Consider the following 24,376-nt stretch of genomic DNA (forward strand, 5'->3'; position numbering starts at 1 on the left):
AAGTGTAGCCATTTGTCGAAGAAAACTTTAACCTAAAATAGAAAATGATCGTACTTCGGCAGGAATATTGTTTTGAGATAAAAAGGTTGACAAGAAAGATTGGCGATCTTAAGCGCAACGAGTAACAACGTCTTTGGAAAATTCAGAAAATCGAAATTGAAGTTATTTGTTACCTGTAGGTAAGTAGGTACAGTAGTTCGATAAAGAAGCGATTAGCGAATATTAATTGTTCTTATACATATATTAGATTCGAACCATTTGGTTTGATTTTTATCCTCAAATCATGCTTTACAGGAACTTGTAACACGTTTCCTGTACAAGATAGAAAAGGACTGTTGCATATCATTGAACAGAGCTAAAGTTGTTATATTACATCAAGTAAAACATTTGCACAATCAAAGCGTGCGAATCTTTCGTCACTATTACTGACTCACAGATTGTACGATAATATTTGCTGTTTTCTTGGGTATGATCAGTAATGTTGTCTGGGAACAATATAAAATCTTTAGGAACGTTGCAATCGGATATGATCGAATTGGCCAGTCATCTACGTCAGGAACGTCTATTCATTGGTTCGGAACAACAGAATTTACAAATACTGAACGAGAAGGTACACTATAATTATCGCATCGTAAAACAGGAGACAAAAGTTGAAAGCATCGTCGCCTAACGGGTTTTTTTTTAGGTATTGTACGCTTCGTCAAATTTGGCTCAACAAGCATGGATCACAGCGCAACAAAGAGTTAACTTGAATCGGCTGATAATGTCCAGACCAGATTGTACACCGGCATCCTGCTGTCAGAAAGCGAATGCATTGGAAAATTCACATTTCGTCGACGCGTACAAGTATTTACGTTACCAAGCTTGTTTGTCTTACGGGGAATTTCTAGGCGCGCTCAGAAAATCTCCCAAACTGCTCGCATCATGTTTGGTAGAGGGAGACAAATTATTGCCCGATGTGGTGCAAAATATCGTTCAGTCGTTAGTAGCAGGTTTGTACGGTAGTTGTTTGCTACCGGAGGATAAAATCTTGGTCCTGCAACTACTGAAACAATTAATGTTACTGCAAATTGTTCCATCGGATAATCCTCGGAGATTACTCAGACACGGCACATGCGCTTTTTCTAAATTTTACTCAGTCTTTCACGAGAGTCTTTTCTCAGCTAAGTTCTTCTTAACAGCTGCTTTACACAACCCTATTGTACAGCTGCTAATGGAGGATGAAATGTTTCTCGACATTGATCCGGACAAGGCGCCCATAAGGTTTCCTCCATCCGAGAGGTTGAAGAAATTTGGAAAGGAAGGTACCCCCGAATATGAAACCAAGTTGCAACGTTATAGACTTTGGACGATCAATTCTTTATTTCGTATCACGCAAAGGTTTATAATCAGTATAAGGGAAAATATGCACTGTTTTCCTAGCAGTGTGTGCTGGTTGGTCAGACAAATGGCGGGACTTTTGAGGAAGAACGGGAACATCGATCCGAAGGAAGTACACGCGATGTGCACCGATTTGGTTTTCACTTATTTCATATGTCCAGCGATAGTGAATCCAGAACCATACGGTATTACCGATGCACCTATTAGTTACGTTGCTAGGTTCAATCTTATGCAAGTCGGACAGATTCTGCAAATGCTTTCCTTAATGAAATACCAAACTGTCGATAGCAAAACGTACGATCTTTACAAAAAATTTGACAGAGATTCAGTCTCTTCTATAATAGATGCAATGGTGGACGGTGCAATAGAAGAGCTGGAGGAGGAACCTACCGTCGTCGACAATAACAAACTTCGAGGCCTTTCCCGTTCCGCTGCTTTATTTACCGAATTGGAGTTGAACACGTTGATAGTATTTTTACAAGCCATCGCTACGGAGAATACGATGGAAAACCACGATCAATCGCAATCAGCGGTCGCGTTCGACGCAAAGCAACTGACCGATATGCTTTCCCAATTACCTGCCGGTTCGATAGCCGTTAATAAATTGGCGAATAATATCAGCGCTGAGGCGATCGGTAAACAACGAGGCGGCCTTTTAGGGAAAGGTAATTTCATTTTATGAAAAAACGGAAGAAAGATAAAAGCTTACGAAGAAAATATTAGTAGCCGACGAAACGTGTGCACTCATTAATTGCATCGAAACGAAACAGTTCGATTCGTAACAACGAGAGTGGCGAACAGATGTTGAAAATAGTTTTTCTCGATAGGTAAAGGATGCGGAGTACGAGTGTCGTCGTCGTCGTCTTCCTACTCGTCGAATGCGACTAACGACGGAGGAGACGAATTGAACGGTACTTCGACTCCTGAGGAGGACTCGGTCGATAAAAATCACCCACAAGACGTACTTGTAATACCATTCGGACCAAACACTGGAGAATTCGTGGGTCTTCTTAGCGAACAAAAAGTAAGTAAAAACTCGAATCGAATTCAACGAGCGATGCGATACATTTTGCCTTTTCCTTTACCAATTCATTCGTATAACGTTCAAAGTCATTAACGCCGATACAGTAGTTATTCTTTTTCACATTATCGCAGGTATTGTGCATGGACCTTCAATCTAACGCGGAAACTGCATCTATTACTCTAAATCTTTCCGACGACATATCAACCGTACGCGATAGACGAGAGAGCTGTGGTGGCATCGAACGAATCGAAACACAGGAGAAGAAGACTCGGTTCTCTTTGTCCCACGACGAAGGTGGTATACTTTAATCACAATCTAACACAAACGTAGATATTGAGATTTTACAGTTAGAAGAATTCGTAATACGCAATATTTCGAGAGAGCACACACACACACACACACACACACACACACAAATTGTACGTATAAAAATGTAGCACGAAAGAAAGAATCATGTACGTATCATGTTCGTGAAGAATCATGCACGTATCGTACACATGTCGTACATCGTATTGACGCTAAATATGATTAGTTTTATTCGAGGGGTTCATTGGAAATGGTCCGGATAATTTGGAGGCTGTATCGGAAGCTGCTTCAAATCACAGCGTCGCTTCCTCTTTGGAACTCGAAACGGAAGATCAAAACGACAATTTATCGGATATGGTGTCGGCTAGTGTTTCGGGACGAGGAACACCCAATATTTCGGGTATGTCAAAATATAATAGACACATAGCAAAACTAAAGGATCACTTCGCAACAAAATTAAAGGATCACTAATTTCGAGCCAAAACATTGTCGATATCTGAGAGCTGCTGCTGCAACATTCCGAAAAAGAATCGTACCACGACGAGCTTGAGCTCATTTTAAGGTGCAAAGCCTCTAGAGTTTCATATCTTTGAACTGGAATTTTGCTGCGAAGTGTACAGTTACAGTTATAAGCAAGAAATGTAAGGGATAAAGCGAATTATTTCGAGTTTCTGTACGTAGGTCGTGATACGCCATCGTCTCAAATTACGGAAGGAGACGAGGGACGGGTTGTGGGCGAAGCGCGACAGTTGGATTTACCCCCGCCAAATATACCAACGAAACAAAGTAGATCTGAAATCGATGATAAATTTTGCAAGTTTGAGATAAAAAAATTGATCGAAGGTACTTTTGAAAGCGAAAGAAAAAATAGAAATGGAACGTCTAAACGAACACGTCGAACAAATTTGAATAAACTCTCTCCCGTTTTCTTTCGCGTTTCTTCTTTTTCAGGAGACGAAACCGTCTCAATGGTATCTGACACGTGGTCAACGGATGTCTTAGCTTCCGATAGCGAAATAGTCGAACAGCAAGAAAAGATACCGTATCCTCCTCCTTCCGAGCAAAACCCTGCGTCGGTTTTGCCAGCAACGTCGGAGTCAACGCCGCAAGCTGCGTTAGATGTTAGCGAAACCGCGTCTGAAGCATGGAGTACCGACGTGCTTGCCAGCGATTCCGAAAGACTTACCGAAGTTGACACCGACGATACCGCTAGTGTCGCAAGGTGCGTGTTAAACAAACAAGCGACCACGATTAGGTAACAAAAATGTGGGATATGGGATGGAAAAACTAGAATTTGAAGTAACGGGTTTCTATTCCGCTATTTCCATTTCTAGGTCCGACGACACTGCGAGATCGGAAATCGAAGTCGAAGCTCGTAGCGAAACAGAGACTACAGAAGAAGTATTATCGTCGCACGCTATGCCTCGTAAGCTCATATGATTAATCTTAAGCATTCGTCGAGGATACACGATCCACTTGGTTTCACGGTATTTTGCACGCGTTTAGAAAACACAACATCGGCCGAATGTACGTCGACAGGTTTTCAAGAGATGCCAGCGAATCGAGAGGATACACGGTATCCTGCCGCCGCCGTTATTCTTTCCCCCGCATCTCCTTCGATATCCTCTTTAAATACAACTGGACAAAGTGAGAACAGACTTGATTATCATCGAAACACGTTAGAATATGTCGACAAAAATGCCAACAATATTGGCAGTAACATGGATTATGATAAACCATTAGGTGAGGATCGATTGGTCCATCTGATGGACAAACTTCACATCGAGGTTGGAAACAATCAAATCGAACGGCAAACTTCCGCCCGTAATCATATCGGAGCAGCAGCTGTTGCGCCAGCGTTATTGTTGGCCAATCACATCTCTCTGCCAGGTTTGTCGGCCGCAGAGAAACCGCGAAACATCGATATGAAAACAGAGGTCTGATTTTTGTTTTTAATTTTCCGTCGCATCGTTATACGTATATTATAGACTCGACGAGTTCCGATCGATCGAGGGCGGAAAAAAAAATATATACATACATATTTATTGTACGTAACGCGTTAATAATATGCTCGATATACTCTCTTGACTAATTTGTGGATACTTTGTTTGGCGACAGGAATTAGCAAACTGTTCTAGTTCGGTTGGCGAAACTATTCGCGAGATTGGCTCCGAAACTGCGGTTGGATTGAGCACCAGCAGCTTGACGTCTAGCAGTAGTTCCGGTTCAGAGTCGCGAGCGAAAAACTTGGGCTCGGATTTACGACTGTCGAGCACGTTAGTCAATGGGAATAGCGAAGCGACTGTTACCAGTGCCACAAACGATTCCGTTAAACCTGTTGTATCTAGCGGTGCCATACCGAAAAGTATTAGTTTCGATATGACTGCGGAACGAGGGGATAAAGAATTGTTAGACGATGATCAGAAGAAGCAAAGAAGCTTCTTTGGAAAGTTAAAAATGTCTTTAAGAAATCGCCGAGGTAAAGCTATCCGTGGTACAGACGACGTTGTCGGCAGATGTTACGATCGAGAAACTGGCAGGGACAGTATCGACGCGAGTAGTCGACATAGATTACGTAGAATAATGTCAGAAGATGCGACGTCAACCGGCAACGTGAACGCCACTGGTAACGGTACGTAGTATTGCTCATCTTTCCTAAAGGTGTTCGTCCTTGATATCGAACAAACAGAGTAAACTAAAAACAATAAAGTTGTAAGGAGGGAAAAACTAGCGAAAAAATACGATGGTTTCAAAATTTGACAGATAGCACGGATGACATCTTGGCCAAGTATAGAAGAAAACCGAGCGCAACCAGTGACACAGCGTCGATCGAAAGCAATCAGTCTCGTGCGAAAGAGACAACGGAAGACGAGAGACTTCTTATAGATCCAAATAACGTAGAACTCTCGTACGCGTTTGCCGATGCGAAAAGAAAGTTGCGCATGGTACTCAGTACCGCTGATCTTCAGCATATTCCTTGGACCGCTGCGACCGAGGTAAATGAAAAAATAATAAGATCCATCCGTCCATCCGTCCACCATTCATTCCTTTCTCATTCTACGTGTATCGTGTATTATTTTCTTTTATCGTTACCTATTCGTGTTTTTGAAATACAACGATTGTCTACCGTTGCAGCGAAACTCTTGGTCACAGAAAGAGAACGAATTGGTCGTGTTTCTACAGTTACAGTTAGCAGAGGCTATCAATTTACAGGATAGAGCGTTAATAGCTCACCTTCACGAAACACTGCGTTGCGTTAGATTATTCAACGACGACGGATGCAAGAAACTATTCAAATCGTTGCGGGAAGATTATAAGAAACGATCACCTTATATCGCTTATCTAATCAGATGCCGGCAAGGGCTATTATCTACGTTAGCTCATCTGGACAGGTATCATAATATTTTGTTAATCGATTTAACCAACGTAATCTCATCATAGTCGTGTACCATTTCCAACATTAACTAACGTCGTTGCCTGTTGTTTCGTACGATCGTACGAAGATTATGTGTCAGAATAAAGTGCGACCGTGATGCTGTTAACAATCACCTCGTGTCCGTGTGCGTCAGAGTCTTTTTGGAGAAGAGAGAATCACTTCTCTTACGTTTTTGCGACGAATTCAAAAAATTGACACTGGCCGATGAGAAACAAGATTTGGTTGACAGTTTTCTAGGAAAAGTTCACGCAAAGATGGATAACGATCCGATATGGCAATGTAAGAATGAAATCTATCCTTAGATTTAACTCTGACGACGATGATGATGAGAATAATAACAATGATAATGATGTTGACGATGATGATGATAATAATAATTGATCGTAATCGATTGAAATTTATAGGCGCGAGCGAAAATCAGCTGACTTTGGCCCGAGTGGTGGTGGAAAGAACGGTGATGGCACGTGTTTATCATAACGCGCTTTATCCAAATGGAGATGGAGACGTTTATAGAGATCAATTACTTCACGATCATATTAAGAAACTGGCCAAAGCCGTGACACCAAATCATAAAGATTTACGAATTCCTAAGATATATCATTACGAGTGCCCTTGGCCCTGGGCTCAAGCAGAACTGGCTGTGATATCGGCATATAAAACTCCTAGAGATAAGTTACAATGTGTATTTCGTTGTGCTACCACTATCATGAATCTGCTTTCGATGGCAACCGAGAGAGGAGTACCCGCAGCCGATGATCTCATTCCAGTTTTAGTATACGTCATCATAAAAGCAAGTTTCCCTTTTCTTTCTTTCTTTCTTTCTTTCTTTCATTCATTCTTTCTTTCTCTCTTTCTTTCTACAACACCAACGTGTTATCTATCATTTTTAATTTAATATTCGTTACCGTTTCTCTTACTCTTTCAATTTTCAGACCAATCCGCCGTCCTTGCTTTCAACTATACAGTACGTGGATAGCTTTTATGGGAATCGACTGGAGGGAGAAGAACAATATTGGTGGACGCAATTTTGTTCCGCTATCGAATTTATAAAGACTATGGATTAATTCGTATTTAGTTTATACTGTTCAAATTGTAGACATAGTGTACTATAATTTTCATCATCATTGTCGTCTTTGTCATTAGAATAATCATCAGTGTTACAGTCATCTCGATTACCATCCTTTCCCTTCGTTCTTTCATCACAGAGATAGAGATAGAGAGAGAGAAATAGAGAGAGAGAGAGAGAGAGAGAGAGAGAGAGAGAGAGAGAGAGAGAGAGAGAGAGAGAGAGAGAGAGAGCGAGAGCGAGAGAGAGATTATCATTCGCAACAGTAAGTAGGTATCATTGTCGCTATTGTTGCTGTTTTTTACCGTCTTTCTTAAATCTACTGTTCAGTGCTCTCCTTATTGCTGTCTCTCCTATCGATGTTATTACAGCTACGGTTATTATCCTTGCCACTATCACTGCTTTCATTACTACTAATATCATCGTTTTTGTCTTCGTCAACTCGATCATTATTGGTCATTAATAAACGTTACGATACTACCGTTACCTTTTCTACTACCGTAATTATTGTTACTACGTATAATTACCTTTGCACCAGTACGCTATACATTGCTGTTAACTACACTATACATTGTTACTAACTATCTCCTACCGTTACTGCTACTACTGCGACTACTACGATACGTCACAGATCCATCACCATTAGCGTCATTCTACGCTTTGTATCGTTATTCTTTTTTGCTACTCTTACCATTTCCATTAACGTGATCGATACTAATTTGTAGTTGACGATTATTAACTCTTGTGTCGCTAAGGAATCCAATACTTTTGTGACATACATGAGCATCCGTTCGTAAGACCAAGCAATGCTATTATCTGTACATGTAGAATGTAAAACGTAACGAAAGGAAGCAAAGTATCGATCACTAACTTGGAAAATTTAACTTGGATCAAATTATTACATTATATACGTTAATTTTAATTTTCGGTAAGCATTATGCGAACGATTACCCTTACTATTACTATTGCACCTTAACAAAATCCATTTGTTTCGCGTGAATAAAGTTCTTATATCTTTAGCGAAATAGTATTTGTATAGAAAATGATATATAGAGTACATTATATTTTTCCATGTAATTTGTCGTAACAGATATTTAAATTATAGTAGAGTTTCTGGAGTGTGAACGGAGTAATTATGCGTTACCTTCTAACAACCACAGGATAAAGGCAGCTCGACGAATTAGCCAGGGGGTATCTGCTGGTCCTGAAATCAAACAAATACGAAATATTAGAAAATCCAATTCCAGAGTTTCCAATTTTATTTCAATTTTAAGCTTTCAAACGCGTGTATAACTTTTACGAGTTGCAAATTTTCAGGATTTCAAATAGTCGTAAACCCTAAATTTAACTTTCAAATTTGCAAATTCTGTATTAAATCTCGATAGAATAAAATAATACTCACATTATCCTTCACGTTCCGGCGACGCTCGAATTCGCCAACTCTTCGACTCTCGTTCGTAACTCTACTGCACATATCGACTCGTCGCACTTCGCGATTTCTTAGCAATAAAAAAAAAAAAAAAAAAAAAAAAAAAGGAGAGAAAAGGTCGCAATAAAAGATTATTAACGGGATCGAAAACGATTAACTGGCAGAAAATACTGATTCTATTCTCGCGCGTCAAAGCTTCCCGCGGAACTGTGGAATCGTTCGTAAATGTACGACAAAAACACTGATTCTGCAATCTATAACATGAACGGACACTACTCGAGCCATTTTCCACTTCGAAATCGATACAAATTATCTAAGAAACAAACAGATTCTACGATACAACCACACTGCCCGTAATTTATAATTCACGTTTTATCCATGCTCGGTGAAAATTCGTTCAAATTGATCATTAACTGTCATGGCGTCGCGTCGGTTTCACTTCGGCGCCAATTCCTGTCGTTTCGTACCGGATACTACATCTCTAACACAAAAGGAACAGAAATTTAAATGAATTATAAAAATACAAGTAGATTTCGATTAAGCAAAAACTGAATACCGAATGTTTCGTAGGAAACCGATGATTAAACGTAAAAAATTTAAAATAAATCGAGATCCAGTTAAATTTTCCTCAAATTATTCAGGAAATTTTTAAGTAACAGTCTATCGACATTATAGATAGAAGTAGGTAGAATAATCGAGAGTAGACAGAGAGTAGAAAGCCATTACACGCGTCGATAGGTAAACAATAGACACCGAAATATTCGCAGAGTTTCGCTAAACCGAACGTCCGAATTCAACGACTGCCACCGAACGAATGACGTTGTTCGTGGTCTCATTTTTCAAGGTTAGCGAAAGGGGTTGTTCGGTGGCGGGAAGGGGCAGACAAGCGACCGCGGAATTTTATGGCTCCGAATAACAAACAAGCTAGCATACGAAACATTAAAGACTGGGGAACACGTATACGCTTTCGATTTCGGTACGTCGTATTTTCCTGACCGAGAGAGTCAGAATAGAAAAACGAGGCCACGGAACACGCGAACTTTTCAAAATTGGACTGCCTTCTATTTGGAACATTAATTTCAGCTGTCGAATAAGTTTGCCAATAAGTGCAGCATGTCGACATTACTTGAAATAGTATCGCAAAGGTCTACTTACCGAGGGCGCGCTTAAATTCAGACCTGTAATCTGTAATATCGAGGATCGAGACCCCATTACGCGAATCTTCTTGTCCCACCTTTGCTCATGTGGCAAATCTTCTTTTCGAGTTGATCTCGTTATTCGTTTAGAACAGAGGATCAAGGAAAAGTTGCTGGATTAGAAATCGGAAATTTGTAGTAGATAGATTTTGTAGATCGTCCGACAGAACAGTTCGAACGCGTGGCGCTGAATACTGCGCACTGCGTCACGGAATCTGACATCATAGATAGGAATGCGGTTTTTCCTTTAGTTTTTCCGTTTTTTGTAGCATCCTTATGTGTACAAAGGAGACAACAATTGGGTGGTCACGCATACGTGTTGCACATTATATTACTATATTTAAACAAATTTCTTGTTCGCAACAGAAAAATTTCTTTCACCTCCCATTCCATTTTTCTTTATCAATTTCTTCGTTTTTTAAAAATCAAACATTACATCGTAGAATTACCTAACGAATGCAATCTAATGTTTCATGATCGTTGAATACGTTTCACGATCACATACGAATTACATGTTATATTTATACATTATTTTATTTATAAGAGAACCCGTGACAGGTGTGTTCAAAAATTAGACATTGTTACGGAAGCGATTTCTTACAAATGTTTGGAATTTAACAACAATAACCCTATTCGAGATCGATCTCGTTGGCCCGTATCCATCCGTCTGTCGCAAGCACTTCTAACGTTTGGAAGAAATTCGAGAGACGGCACAACTTAGAACATTTCGGTAATTTTTAATTCAGTGAAACTAACGCAAATAATTTGGAACGAAAGTCAGTTGTTAAAATAGTTTCGTTAGACAATTATACAGTACAATATATCGACTTGTTGTTTCCAATTTGATTAATCGAAACAGTTGTAAACCTACCGATTATCGTAGAATCAGGTTATTACGCTCGGTTCATTACTCGAAACTTCAACTATGACTTTTTCTTATATAACAGTATAAGATCGACGCGTAAAGGGCGAAGAAGCCAAAATGTTGAGGCTGCCGGTAACGAGACTGTCTACAGGACTCCAAAACGGTAGACCTTTCGCTGCGGGATTACATACATCCACGAAACTTCAGCAAGAATTAGTAGAAGTGTTCATAGATGATAAACCCGTTCAAGTTCCACCAGGCACTACTGTTTTGCAGGTAGCATAATATATCCTTTAAACTTTTGCTTATCAAAGTATTTATTTTTCAATAAATGCGTCACAATTTATATATTTTTTTCAAATTTTGCAAAGATGCATAGAAACCAAACGATACATCTTATTCCTCTTTATCGTTGGTTAATTGTCTTTTTGTAGGCAGCCGCAAAGGTAGGAGTGGAAATTCCTAGATTTTGTTATCACGAACGTTTAGCAGTGGCAGGAAATTGTAGAATGTGTCTTGTGGAGATAGAAAAACAAGTTAAGGTATTTCTCATTCTTATTTCTTCTTCTTCTTTTTCTTATTACTACTATTATTATTATTATTATTATTATTATTATTATTATTATTATCATCATTATATTATATATCACATAATATAAATTGTAAATATAAATACGATTTAAACAAAGTTCTTTGTTTGCACAATTTATACATAGCCTGTCGCAGCTTGTGCCATGCCCGTAATGAAAGGTTGGAGAGTAAAAACTAATTCTGATTTAACTCGTAAAGCTCGCGAAGGCGTCATGGAATTTTTATTGGTAAATCATCCATTGGATTGTCCGATCTGTGACCAAGGTGGCGAATGCGACTTGCAAGATCAAAGCATGGCATTCGGTAGTGATCGCAGCAGATTCGTCGATATTAACTACAGTGGTAAAAGAGCAGTGGAAGATAAAGACATCGGACCATTGATAAAAACTGTCATGACACGTTGTATTCATTGCACTAGATGCATTCGTTTCGCATCCGAAGTAGCCGGTATCGACGATTTGGGTACAACCGGTCGTGGAAACGACATGCAGGTATTTTAATTGTTTCCAATTGTTTCTTGGTCCTTATACTCGCTACTACGTATAACGCATTCGCGTATCGTGCTACTCGTTACACTCGTATGTACGTTTAATATTCTTTCGAGTTACATCCTAACAGGTGGGAACGTACGTAGAAAAAATGTTTCTATCCGAATTGTCCGGAAACATCATCGATCTGTGTCCTGTCGGTGCGTTAACTAGTAAACCGTACGCTTTCGTTGCTCGTCCATGGGAGACGCGTCGTACGGATAGCATCGACGTCCTCGACGCTGTCGGTAGTAACATAGTGATATCGCATAGAACAGGTGAAGTTTTGAGAATCTTGCCAAGGGTAAACGAAGTTAGTATATCATTGTTGTTACCTATAACCATCCTTCGAGCCGTATTCGTAATTCTTACTAACAAGACACTTTGCAGGAAATAAACGAGGAATGGCTATCGGATAAAGCACGTTTCTCTTACGATGGACTTAAGCGTCAAAGACTCATAACTCCCATGATGAAAATCGATGGAAAATTGGAAGCTGTCGAATGGGAGGATGTCCTCGTATCAAGTACGTTGTAATCCCGTACATCGAACTTGGAACGTCATTAATGGAATAGAAATGGTACTTTTGCCAAATTAAAATGGTACATTGTTTGTCGTTAGTTGCTCGAGTGGTACAGGACATATCGTTGAACAAGTGTGCCGCAATCGCTGGAAAAATGGCCGATGCCGAGTCTCTCGTAGCGCTGAAGGATCTAATCAACAGACTCGGCAGCGAAACTCTTGCAACGGAGCAAAGCTATCCGAAACAGGGCGCAGGTATCGATATAAGAAGCAGTTATTTATTGAATAACACAATCGCGGCGATCGAGGATGCGGACGTCGTATTATTGATCGGAACGAATCCGAGGTACGAAGCACCGTTGGTGAACACTCGTTTGAGAAAAGGATATATTCATGGCGAACAAACTATTGCCTTGATCGGACCGGACGTAGATTTGACGTATAGCCACGAGGTATCTCGACGATCGTTTCATTCTTTTATCAACATTTAAAATTAATGTTGTGCCTGTATCGAAATACGACCGTTACACAAGTACACTTTACGTATGTAACCTTTTAGAATTTGGGCCAATCTCCAGAAGTTATAACGCAGTTACGTCATGGTACTCATAAATTTTCAAATATCTTGAAAAATGCTAAAAAGCCCTTGATCATTTTGGGTGCCGAACAATTAAGTAGAAAAGATGGAGCAAAGATTTTGTCCGAGACACAGTTATTGGCGCAAGCTTTGGAAAACAACTCAAAGGTAAGAGAGAAGGAATCATTCTATAATCTTTCCTTTCCTTTAGTCACGCATCGTATCACAAAACTGTGTAGATACATCTGCTTTCGTCAACTCTTTCTTAGGATTCCGAAGGATGGAAAGTACTGAATATACTTCATACGAATGCTTCGCAAGCGGCCGCTTTAGACGTAGGCTATTCCTCGACCGTCGAAGAAATTAAACAACAACAACCAAAAGTTTTATTTTTACTGGGAGCCGACGACGCGAATATCAAAAAGGAAGATTTTCCGAACACTTTCATCGTGTACATAGGTACATGTATACGCTGCGGCGAACATTTGCGTTATTTGTTTGTCCTTATTCGCAACCATCGAAAACACGAAAATACCGATCTTTTCTTTGCTTCTCGATCGATTCGCAGGTAGTCACGGTGACGAAGGAGCTTCAATCGCGGACGTTATACTTCCCGGAGCTGCGTACACCGAAAAAGTCGCCACGTACGTGAATACGGAAGGTCGTGCTCAACAAACCTGTGCCGCTATTACACCACCGGGAATGGCAAGACCAGATTGGAAAATTATACGAGCTCTGTCGGAGGTAACAAACTTTTCATACCTTTTCGAGAATCAAACGTCGATCGAGAGTCTAACGAAATTCTTTCGACAGATCTGTGGAGTTTGTCTACCTTACGATAATTTGGCAGAAGTTCGATCCAGGTTCGAAGAAATCGCACCGCATTTAGTTAGATATGGTAACGTGGAACCAGCTAATTATTTTGCTCAAGCACTAGAATTATCGAAGGTAACGATACGGGTATTTGTGTGTGTGTGTGTGTGTGTGTGTCGTAATCTCGCGCGCGGGAGATAAGGAATGAGTTTTACGATCAATTTTTTTTCACTTTCCGTAGGAATCGAGCGGATCTTTTTCCTCGAATCCATTGGACATCAAACAGAAGAGTTTAGATAATTTTTTCATGACGGATGCAATATCTCGTGCTTCTCCTACTATGGCAAAATGCGTGCAAGCAGTCATCAAACAGCGAGAAAGTACCGTTTAAAGTATCATTAATCGTCGATTGTAAATAAAAATAACTCGTACTAAGGATAGATACGCAATAGTACATACGTGGAAAAATATTTCAAATATGATCCCATTAAAGAGACACGTTAAGAAACCAAAGCATCTCTCGCAATTACTGCATTAACTTATCGTTTATGAGATATACATATTTCATTCAACGAAATATAAAGTATATCAGTTTCATCCTTTCCCCTGTAGCCGCTCCGTTTCGTTTGGCTCCGTTTCGGAAAACAGAGAGAACGCGATTAACGGAAGCTTGTAATTATTTGTAAACATTTGAAAACATACCGCCATCGTACGTTTGCTGCCATTAACCGACTAATGAAAATCACCCACCTCATCCTCGAGAGGGACGGAAGGGGGAGGAATGACAGAAATAAAAAACTTTTCATCGTTATTATTACTACAAGTATAGCGATTGAATCTTAAAAACAAAGTTAATCGATTCGATCGATCGAATCGTCAAATTCTGGTTGATCATCGGTATCCAACAGCGACGGAACTTCAATCGGTTTCAACCTAACGGAAAAAGTTCGTAACGGTTTCAGTTGCAAGTCGTGATAACCCCGTTAGTAGTTATTAAAAATATCGCGAAAGTAACACGCGAGTTAAATTTAAAACATGTACGAATACCTTTTCGCCCAGCGCGATCAATCTCTCCTCGTACAGTAGAATTTTGCTGTCTTGATCCAGTAAAAGCTGCAAAAGATCTTCTACATCCTTTTTCAATTTTTCCAACTCTTCGGATTTTTCTTTGAATCTACGCTCAAAATCAACTTCATTCTTTTCTTCGAGTTTCCGTTTATACTCTTCCACGGTCGAAGCGTATTCCGATAAACGATTTTCCAACTCCGCATTAACGTTCCTACATTTCTCCAATTCCTTCTCAGTATCTCCGTTGCTCAGCGCGTTATGGGATTCTGTCTCTTCCGACAACGCGTTGGTTCGCGCTGCTCGCAGAACTACGTTCTGATCTTTCAAATAGTTAACAGTCGATACGAGATCGCGAACTTGCACCTATAACACAATAATATCGGCAACTAAACAAACCGATGCGAAAACGTTCGATCATGAACTACGAAAATTAGACGTATCATCGAATAATTATTATCGACATGAACAAGTACTGTACCGTACTTCGAGTTCGTGCTTCTCTTTAACCAATGATTCTGTAATTTGATTAAGTTTCTGTATTTGCAAATCCTGGTCCCGAATAACTTCTTTATATTGCGTTACCAAAACAGAGTCAGGCGGTGCCGGTGTTGCGATTTGATTTTTGTAGCACAAGCTACTCGCATCTAAAACCGACTTCGTAATGACCCCTAGAAGTATACATTGTAACGTATATGCATTCAAACTTACTTGTTCGAGTACACAAATTTGTTTGTCCAATAACTTGACGGGGGGGGGGGGCAATACGAAACTTACGAAACCTACTATTCGGGATAATCTTTACCTTCCAATGCTTTCGATAATCTACAGAATTCGTGATCCAGTAGAAGTTCCGAGGGATTTCTTGCCGATGGTTGAGGATGTTTCAACGTTCGAGAATAAACCTCGTGCCTAGCTAGACCACCAATAGCGTCTTGAAATCTTTCTAATCCTATTCTATTCTCGATTAAATTGCATAATTTCTCCTAAAAAAGATACAGTTATTTTGATTGATCGCGAACGAACGGTGGAACCGTTCTACGATACACACATCTGGCTTGATTCGACGACGTTTAACCGACGCGTACCTTCGTATAATTAGGAACACTGTTGTCGTTAAAATGTACGCACAATCCGATAAGTATGGCGCACATACTTTGCAACAAAGTTTCCTGTAAATCATCGCTGTTCTCTTGCGACGACAACAAGGCTGTTAAGTAAGTTACAGAAGAATCGATGAGCAAAAACGATTTAACTGCAACTGGGCAATGCGCGGTCCATCTACAAAGTAACATTAAAAGACCTAATTTGCATTGCGTTTTATTGCCTTGTTGTAACAACATGACGCATTGTTGCATCAAGGTTACTGGTAGTTTCCCAATGTTAGTCGCAAGAAGTACACGCAACAACTGTTCCTTTTGCGTGCCATCGTCGATTAATGCATAGGATAACGCTACAGCGGAAAACCAATTCGACAAAGAATCCGTGGAGAATAAACCGCCGCACAACAACTGTCCTAGCAACAACAGAGGACATTTTCATTAAATATTTTTCACTCGTCGTCGTCGTCGTCGTCGTCGTCATCATCATTAGGAGACAAATAATGAATAGAAAAAATAATCCACGTAAATGACGAAAAGATCGTAATCGTTTACAAACCTGTTGTCAAGGATGGCATCTCGTTACCTTGCGGCAATAACGTTTGAATGAGTTGGCTTTGTCCTGATTCATTTTTATATAAAAAACATTGGAAACAATAAAGAATGGAACACCTTAGAACGAATGGTTGTTTCTCGTTTACCATTGACATGAGTAAAACCACGATCGCAGGTCTAAAAAGAGACAAAAAATAAAGAAAAAAGGGTCGATTGCTACGTATATCGCGTACTGCAAGTGAAATGGAAAACTGTTATACAAGCGACGTATTTCAACGTTACCTAGGAGGACTACTAGGTGCCATCACTCCTGCTAAATATCCTTGATTACTAGCATTTCCCCTGATAACTTCTGCCACTGTATTAATAGTTTCGGTCAATACATCTGCAGGTACACCGCTGGCCATTAATATGTTGCACAAAGCTTGCAGTAATCCACAGGCTCTCATGATTCGTTGACAATACGCTATCGCCTTTACAAATGTTTTTCTTTCGTCACAATTGTATACATGATCGTTACAGCAGTAAAGGAAAACGACAAGTTCGGTATGTGCACGTATTACGCTCGTATTCTTTAATCTTTACCTGAGCAGGAGCACTGGGCGCGACTAACGCGCGAACCACTTGGACCATGCAAAGTACATTAGACACTTTCTGTGGACTCCACCAACCGAGAGGATTCTCTTCAATTTCGGGTGGTATTTGAAACATAGGTGTTAATTTTTGAATATAACTGCCTATAAAAAAGATACGTCTCTCTGTATTACTTCGTTCGATTCTCCTGTCTTGATTCGGAAATACTACTCTCGTTCGAAGAATCGATACGCCAAATAATTACCTTCTTTGAAGAAGTTTTGATTACTTATATTGCCCCTCAAGAGATTTAACATGAGCAACAAGCAATCTTCCACGACGATACCGCCTTCCGCGTTACCTTCTTGCGCGATAATATCAAAAATACGATCGAAAGCATTCTCAAACGCGACAATTTTCTGAATGTTCGCATTTCCCTTCGTCAATTGAATGAGCAACAACAAAACCTGTCGGATCGTTCGATCTCGATTAACTCTGTATCGCATCTAACGAAATTATTCTAACACGAAAGCTTTCTCAGTTTTTTAACGCATCGTCGACCACCGCGAACAACGCCCGGTCGTCGGTAATGAGTTAAAGGAATGTACCTCGTTACGTATAACTTCTCTACTATCGGTGAGAAGATCCATTAATTTGGAAACACCCATAGGACTGACTAAAATAATTTCTTGCGTATCCTTCGGTCTGTTAACCAATAAATGCGTTAACAATTTCAGCGCAGGCCATCTAACTTTGAAGTCGAACTCTTCCAACAGTGTCAGCACTAATCCCACGCTATCCGTATTTTTGATAAATATTTCCGTAAACTGTTCTCCCACTTTGATCTCCGGTCTATACTTGGTCACTGAAAATTAATACGTGTACCGTAAAGTTTCGATAAGATGATGAAAATACCTACAAGTACAGTACAAGTACAGTACAAGTACAAGTACAAGCACTTGCGTTGCGTTGCGTTGCGTTACGTTACCTTCTTCTTCGAAAGTTTTAGGATCAGTTATATTGCAAAGAGTATCCAACGCTAAACCAATTATTTCGCAATCCGTTCTATCCATTTCAAGAATTAGGTTCAACGCATCCATTCCTTGAGCTCCCACTTCCACACGGTAGGTACGCGAAAGTGCTTTCAGAGCACGACAAGCATCTCGTCTGTCACTTAACAGAGTCGACGATTGCAATCTGTCTACCAATCGCTCTACCTATCGCCAAACGTTTCGATGAACGAAATTGGAAGAAAGATCTAACATGTAAGACTATTTCTATTTTCAACATTTTCTGATCAACATCGTTCGCATACGTACAATAATAATAATTTCTACGAGTCAGAAAACGTTCAAACGAAATCATAAAGTTAATCGATTATAAAATTGAAATTGAAAGTACCGTCTCGGCACCCGACGATTCGTCCTCTACAGGTGCAGAACCTAACACAGATTTTAAACTACTTTTAAAATATTCCATATTCGTTGACAGTAGAAGAGAAGCGCTACGAATTACTACACGTCACAAAACTGGTCGTAGACATTTTCCGGTTATCCGAGACCGAGGTGCAACGCGCAAAAGAAACGATACATCCGATACGTTTCGCATAGATGGCGTTTCAGCGATAATCACTAAATTTTCTCCATAACCGCAATCTCGAAGCGATAATACGAGAAGAAAATTTACGCTTAGAACTCTTATCCTATACCTGCATACGTATGCACGTACGTTGTATGTATGTATACGCGAGAATTTTATAAAAATGGTTACGCATTCGAACAAAATATTCGACCATTCGATTCTTGTCTCCCTATAGTATATATATATATATATAGTGTTATATCTGCTTACAATAGGGACGCTACGAAAAATCGTATTCCTATCTATGTATCGGACGATACCAGTAATTTCTTAATCGTCTAAAGTCGCTCTTTTGCAACAAATAAACAGTTACCTGCCATTTAACATTACTCCATAATCAAACGAAGAGTCCGTATAATTTCTCTGCAACGCAACATTGTCGATAAAACGATAAACAAAGCATCTTCTGAAATCCTGTTTCAAACGTTAGCTCTTAGGCGCCACCGCTAGATGGCGACGGCAGTACAACAATTTTCTAGTCCAATTTTTTTCTTAGAAAACGTCTCTGGAAAAAATAAACAATTTTCACAATTTTTAATCATCGCACAATAACGCGTAGAATTTCTGCAACGATTCTACACGATCAGTTCGTCAATAATAATAAATTATAGTTAAAAAACGTATTTCACTGAATATCGTGAGTAGTTCCAGGATCGCCGCTAGGCACGACCACAGCGTTTCACTGTCGAGTTCTTATCGAACTTTTGTGACATCTTTTTCGCGGTAAACAAACAATTTTTGTCGCTGAACATCATTGTCAAACGCTACGCACGTATATCGCTACGTACGTGTACGAATGCTCCGAACTTTTATAACCCACGAATATTTATGTGCATAAGTAAACAAATTATATGGTTCCAACGTTATTCGTCTCGCAGCTAAAATTATCGTATAAAAGTATCTTTGCGAATATTTGCGAAAACGATTTAACGAGATACAGGATACGTACGCGACGTGTATAAAATAAAAAAATAAGAAGACGAATTAAAATCAAGCGAGACTGGCTACGTATGCGATCGCTCGTGCTATAGAAACGATGATGCAATAGGTTAGAGAGGAGAAAGAACATTGTCGTTTAGGCGAATCTGATGCAACCTGTACCCTAGCGATGTACAGTTGTGTAGTACGTACGTACATACACATGTATACATTTCACGCGTGTGTACACACATATATAGATGCTTTTCGGTCGTTCGATGCTCGTTTTCTAGAAATTTTTGTTCGATCAGTTAGATACGTATGTATGTACGTACGCCATGTATGTATACCTATACACATACGAGATCTCTTTCTAATCTCTATACTCGACAAAGGGGTTGTGCGATTATCCGTATATTAATATAATATATCTGTTAACATAATAAACAATGCACATGTTTATAGCTGTCATATCGCACGTATGTATGTACATACATAGGTACAATACAGACGGTTATCGTCAGTTCTATTTTTATTAAGTAGATAGAAGAGAAGATCAAGAAACAAAACAGGGTTGGACAAGTATCGGTGAAGCGCGTATACGTAGAATACGTGCCTACGTATCTACTAGTAAATACATACGTATGCACGGATACGTAAAAACGGAGGAGAAATATCGGAAACATGGCTAACCTCTCATCTAAGGGAACGCCACAGTAACGCAGTTTACTACCGAGCAATTTTGTCGCGATCGTAAATTGTTCTCGCAACCGAACTTTTTAACATTGGTCTAATTTGGATCGATAACGCTTCGAGCATAGTCAATCGAATCGATAACGATACATCAGCGATGTCGTTTCCATAATTACTTCAGAAATTAAATATACGTACATTCTTTCCTACAATCTTACGCGCGTTTGCTACTCCGTAAGTAAGCATTTATCCACGCATACACGCATACGTATACGCATATTCATGCGAGAACGCAACGTAAAAATGGCTCGATCAAATTGTTGTTCAAACGTTCACTTCGAAGAATCTACGAATATTATTATCATTTAACGAAAAGTATCTCTAACCGCTATTTAGAATTTCCTTTCGTTTACCAATTTAAAGTGTATACTACTCTTCCTCGAAAAACGTGTTCAATCAAAAAGATGACGCGATAACGTGACGATGAGTTATCATCGCGTATTATGAAATTTATTTTAATAAGAAGCAATTATCCGAGTCTGTAGGTACGTAAACGGGTGAAATATCGGTAATTCGCTATCGAGAAATCGAAAGAAGTAGAAAATAAGGCGAAAAGATTAAATAACGAGTCGTCGATCGAAGAAAATAAGACTTTAACGACGAAGGAGTAGAAGGAAGGGAGGAGAATGAAAAAGAGAAGTTAAGGGAGAGAAAGGATAACAAAGAAACCATTGGTCGTTCAAGAAGAATTAACCAAAGGACGCGGTGGTCGTTGCATCTCACGAGCTTCTTTCGATAAACACACCGAAGTATGTGGTGTCACACTCGATCAATTGTTGGAATACAACCGCGAACAAACTTAACTCACGATCAAAAGGAGGATCGCACTGTACCGAAATATGTATATAGCAGGTTACGTTAAATTAATCTGCCGAATTAAGCACGTATGTACGTTACGTGCAAGGGCAACTACATAATATGTATAAAAAAAAGAAAAGAAACGGATAAAACGTACAATAGTCGGAAACAGTGGTAAATTAGCGTAATTATTATTATGTCGCGAATACACAGTACGTGTACATACGTAGGTAGGGTAGGTAGGGTAGGTGGGTAGGTAGATAGCTAGGTACGTAGGTAGGTAGGTAGGTAGGTAGGTAGGTGGGTAGGTAGGTAGGTAGGCAGGTAGACAGGTAGACAGGTAGGTAGGTAGGTAGGTAGGTAGGTAGGTAGCTTCAGCGTTCGTTCGATGATCATCGTTCAGCACAACAGCGGTGTGTACGTAGATAGGTACATATAAACGATGGCGAAGGAAAACGGTATTAAGAACCGAACAACCGACGATAACCGAACGACGAGGAACGGAAACAGCCGAAGTGGACGTAGTGCGAAACGTCACGTAGCCGGTGTTGCTAGGCGGTTTGTTGGGGGATCCATGGAAGGGCAAAATCGAAAGGGAAGGGGTTGTTAGTATAAAAGTCGCGTCATCGATGCCGGCGAATCAGTTGTTCGGAAAAGGAAGGGGGAAGGGTAGAGGTTACGTTCGCCGTGAGTCTGTGTCCGAAGTGAAAGTTTAAGAGAAGGGACCATCGTTTATATTTATAGATTCGAAGAAATAATTTTGTTGGGACTACGAGTCGACGAATCGATGCTACGGACAACGCGTAAGGAACAAAACTAACAACGAATCGTAACATAGAAGAAAACCATCGTCCTTTCTTTTTTGCTCCTTCGTATTCAGAAAAGGTCGTTCCGTATTAATTGTGCAGTGCGATACAACGCCTTCGAAATATGGAGGTTTTGCCGTGTCCTGTAAACGTGAATTTTAGCAACACCAGAGGTGAGTAGTGTTGCGGCTCCGATACCCGGCCTTTTTCTACAGAAAAGACAACGTCGATAGTTTTTTCTTTACTTCGGCGTTTTCTCGAACAAACGATCGTTGCGAATTAAAGACAACTTAGCGACAAACCTCGAATTCGCGTCAACTGTGACTTTTCCAATCAGCTGATTACAAATAAAAATGAGTCTGCTAGTGTGTCCAATTTCTTCCGGTAACGAGAATTACTTCTTTTACGTTTCGTAATTGCATTTAGAAACGCAATCGACTGCATTGTTGTAACGAGATCTTTTCCTAGCTTCGAAAATGCATTTTATTTTCAACTTTTTTCTGTTTTATTTTTGATCTCTGTACATACGTATGTACATACACGCATGCACACATACACGCGTACATCATACGTACATGCATGCATATACACATACACACATACCTACCTACATACGTACAAACGTACATGCATACACATACGTACGTAGGTATATAAAATATGATTAACGACTCATTATTATTACGGTTCTCATATATTTTGCTCGCTCACATACTTATTAAAACCGCGTTCACATCGGAGACGACTTTTGCTCGAACGACCGAGTCGATCGTTCTGGAATCGATCGACTAAACGATTCATCGAAACGTGCTGTTTACACGGACGACTTTGACGACTCTCGGTGTCGATCGATTCGGTCGACCGACGACCAAACGTTGTCGCCTAACCATACGTAGTAAAATGTACGAAAAAGACAGTTCCACGACAATAATGCGTGATTATCGATGGTTGCAGCTGAAACAGTTGCAGACGAAGTGGACGGAGCTTGCCAAGCTCTAGCGAAACGCCTGGAAGTCGAACTAAGGCAGGCTAAGCACGTTCAACTCTCTTGCGGAGAAGTTCTTTTACCTGCCGATCTTTTGCCTAGAATAGCCAGAACCGTTCTTAACATGGCTGAAAACGAACCTTGTGGCCTTAGGTAATTTACCTTTTCTCATTCGTTTGCCCTTTTCTTTTCATCGTACACAGTTCATCCGAATCGATCTCCCTTCGAGACGCAAAATGTAATCCTGCGTTTATCTTTGCATTTTCAGAGGGTGTACTCTGTTCATTAGTTTCGAAACGGACAGTGTCTGTCGAAGGTTGTCTAAAATACAGTGCGATCCAAACGCTGTGTCCACCTTCGAGCTTTATTTGACGTTGAAACAGGATCACACGTCTTGGCATATTCTTTTGCCTCAATTTTTAAAGTAAGTTTTATCCCTTAACGTTAGATAATACCTAAGATATTTCGATTACGATACCTAATTTTGCTCCTTTGTTTAGAAATTTGACACGAGGCGGTACCATAATGATCAGCAGAGATTTTACGTTGGAGAAAAAGAAACTGTACAGATCGTATCAGCAAGCACAGTGAGCAATCCATTTGTTTCCGTGTCATTTAATTTTCTTGCTAGACACGTTTATTTCGAGCTCTTTCTACGACTTTACAGAATCATCGAAATGATTCTTAAAGCTGATATTCTTCCACGATAAGAGTGGTGGCACGCGAAGAGCCGAGAAACAGCAACTATTATGAGAAGATGAGAGGGAAGGAGAAGACTCGATACATGAAATTTTCAAGTTATCGGAATCGGACTGGACTGCGAAGAATTCTCGACGAGAGTGCGTACGTACGATGTATGCATTCCGTTCGAAAAACTGAAAACCAAAAGAGAACAGAACGTTGCGAAGAAAAAAAAAGGGGGGGGGGGGGGGGCAGCAACAGTGTGAGCGTGTGCGTGTGCGTGTGCGCGTGCGTGTACCCCTCGCTATAAAAACAATGGAACAGGAATCGAGATAGCATTACGTTCCGTTGATCTTACAATGGCTCGAGGGAGATCGCGCGAATTGGCTGTGTTTTAGGTCGGTAACGTACACGTTAGTATTCATCCAGTGAGACATTAGGCTTACACGTTTCGATCATTGCGATAATAAAAACGATTCGTAGTAAATTTCAGTACGAAGATTACGAACGAAGAAACACTCCTTCAACGCGATTTCGAAACATTACGCATACTCCTCTTTAACCGTAAAAGCGTAACGTTGCGCGTTATCATCGTCATCGTTGTGCTCTGGGGGACGCATCGCGGACATACGTATTATAGTAGCGCTCCTTGTCGAATCGTTGCACGGGTGACGCAAACATATCTAATCTAAGAGTAGGCAAATTTTCGAAAGGTAAATTCGATAGATCGGTGCAGCGTCTCAATTACGAACTTGCGTTTCATGTCTGT

At 40.1% G+C, this 24,376-nt stretch overlaps 4 protein-coding genes across 14 annotated transcripts; 3 read left to right on the top strand and 1 right to left on the bottom strand.

Annotated features, from left to right (window-relative positions):
* Window positions 1-32: 32 nt before the first annotated feature.
* Gapvd1 (GTPase activating protein and VPS9 domains 1) lies at window positions 33-7,698 on the top strand. Of its 7 annotated transcripts, none has more exons than XM_076377128.1 (17): window positions 33-179; window positions 295-610; window positions 686-2,045; window positions 2,208-2,404; window positions 2,536-2,698; window positions 2,937-3,110; window positions 3,392-3,553; window positions 3,662-3,932; window positions 4,045-4,136; window positions 4,217-4,357; window positions 4,454-4,647; window positions 4,829-5,342; window positions 5,474-5,706; window positions 5,846-6,102; window positions 6,214-6,425; window positions 6,551-6,936; window positions 7,079-7,698. In XM_076377128.1, exons 2-17 carry the CDS (start codon window positions 479-481, stop codon window positions 7,208-7,210), a joined length of 4,620 nt encoding a protein of 1,539 aa, XP_076233243.1. In that variant the 5' UTR covers window positions 33-179; window positions 295-478; the 3' UTR covers window positions 7,211-7,698. The 7 variants fall into 7 exon arrangements, with proteins under 7 accessions (XP_076233243.1, XP_076233244.1, XP_076233246.1 ...); XM_076377129.1 differs by having other exon boundaries at window positions 686-1,565; window positions 1,725-2,045; window positions 4,217-4,647; XM_076377131.1 differs by having other exon boundaries at window positions 686-992; window positions 1,182-2,045; window positions 4,217-4,647.
* A 2,729-nt stretch (window positions 7,699-10,427) lies between these two features.
* Window positions 10,428-14,245, top strand: Nd-75 (NADH dehydrogenase (ubiquinone) 75 kDa subunit). The gene is made up of 12 exons (XM_076377142.1): window positions 10,428-10,567; window positions 10,785-10,978; window positions 11,137-11,244; window positions 11,419-11,784; window positions 11,912-12,133; window positions 12,211-12,346; window positions 12,442-12,794; window positions 12,902-13,087; window positions 13,189-13,378; window positions 13,488-13,663; window positions 13,733-13,867; window positions 13,974-14,245. The coding sequence occupies exons 2-12, from the start codon at window positions 10,820-10,822 to the stop codon at window positions 14,121-14,123; spliced, it is 2,181 nt and encodes a 726-aa protein (XP_076233257.1). The 5' UTR covers window positions 10,428-10,567; window positions 10,785-10,819; the 3' UTR covers window positions 14,124-14,245.
* Window positions 14,246-14,528: 283 nt separating this feature from the next.
* On the bottom strand, window positions 14,529-19,149 carry P115 (general vesicular transport factor p115). 4 transcript variants are annotated; one of them, XM_076377137.1, is made up of 12 exons: window positions 18,980-19,149; window positions 18,014-18,242; window positions 17,634-17,890; window positions 17,291-17,492; window positions 17,038-17,189; window positions 16,735-16,925; window positions 16,457-16,629; window positions 15,886-16,313; window positions 15,603-15,783; window positions 15,284-15,468; window positions 14,780-15,163; window positions 14,529-14,665 (listed from the first exon to the last, which is right to left on the bottom strand). In XM_076377137.1, exons 2-12 carry the CDS (start codon window positions 18,123-18,125, stop codon window positions 14,651-14,653), a joined length of 2,280 nt encoding a protein of 759 aa, XP_076233252.1. In that variant the 5' UTR covers window positions 18,126-18,242; window positions 18,980-19,149; the 3' UTR covers window positions 14,529-14,650. The 4 variants fall into 4 exon arrangements, with proteins under 4 accessions (XP_076233252.1, XP_076233250.1, XP_076233251.1 ...); XM_076377135.1 differs by lacking the exon at window positions 18,980-19,149 and adding an exon at window positions 18,427-18,584; XM_076377136.1 differs by lacking the exon at window positions 18,980-19,149 and adding an exon at window positions 18,345-18,388.
* A 2,651-nt stretch (window positions 19,150-21,800) lies between these two features.
* On the top strand, window positions 21,801-23,733 carry LOC143178461 (protein charybde). Of its 2 annotated transcripts, none has more exons than XM_076377163.1 (5): window positions 21,801-22,114; window positions 22,896-23,079; window positions 23,195-23,350; window positions 23,427-23,513; window positions 23,594-23,733. In XM_076377163.1, exons 1-5 carry the CDS (start codon window positions 22,066-22,068, stop codon window positions 23,634-23,636), a joined length of 519 nt encoding a protein of 172 aa, XP_076233278.1. In that variant the 5' UTR covers window positions 21,801-22,065; the 3' UTR covers window positions 23,637-23,733. The 2 variants fall into 2 exon arrangements, with proteins under 2 accessions (XP_076233278.1, XP_076233279.1); XM_076377164.1 differs by having other exon boundaries at window positions 21,812-21,938.
* The last annotated feature ends 643 nt before the right edge of the window (window positions 23,734-24,376 follow it).

Source organism: Calliopsis andreniformis, chromosome 4 (assembly GCF_051401765.1).
Source record: "Calliopsis andreniformis isolate RMS-2024a chromosome 4, iyCalAndr_principal, whole genome shotgun sequence".
Taxonomy (NCBI): domain Eukaryota; kingdom Metazoa; phylum Arthropoda; class Insecta; order Hymenoptera; family Andrenidae; genus Calliopsis; species Calliopsis andreniformis.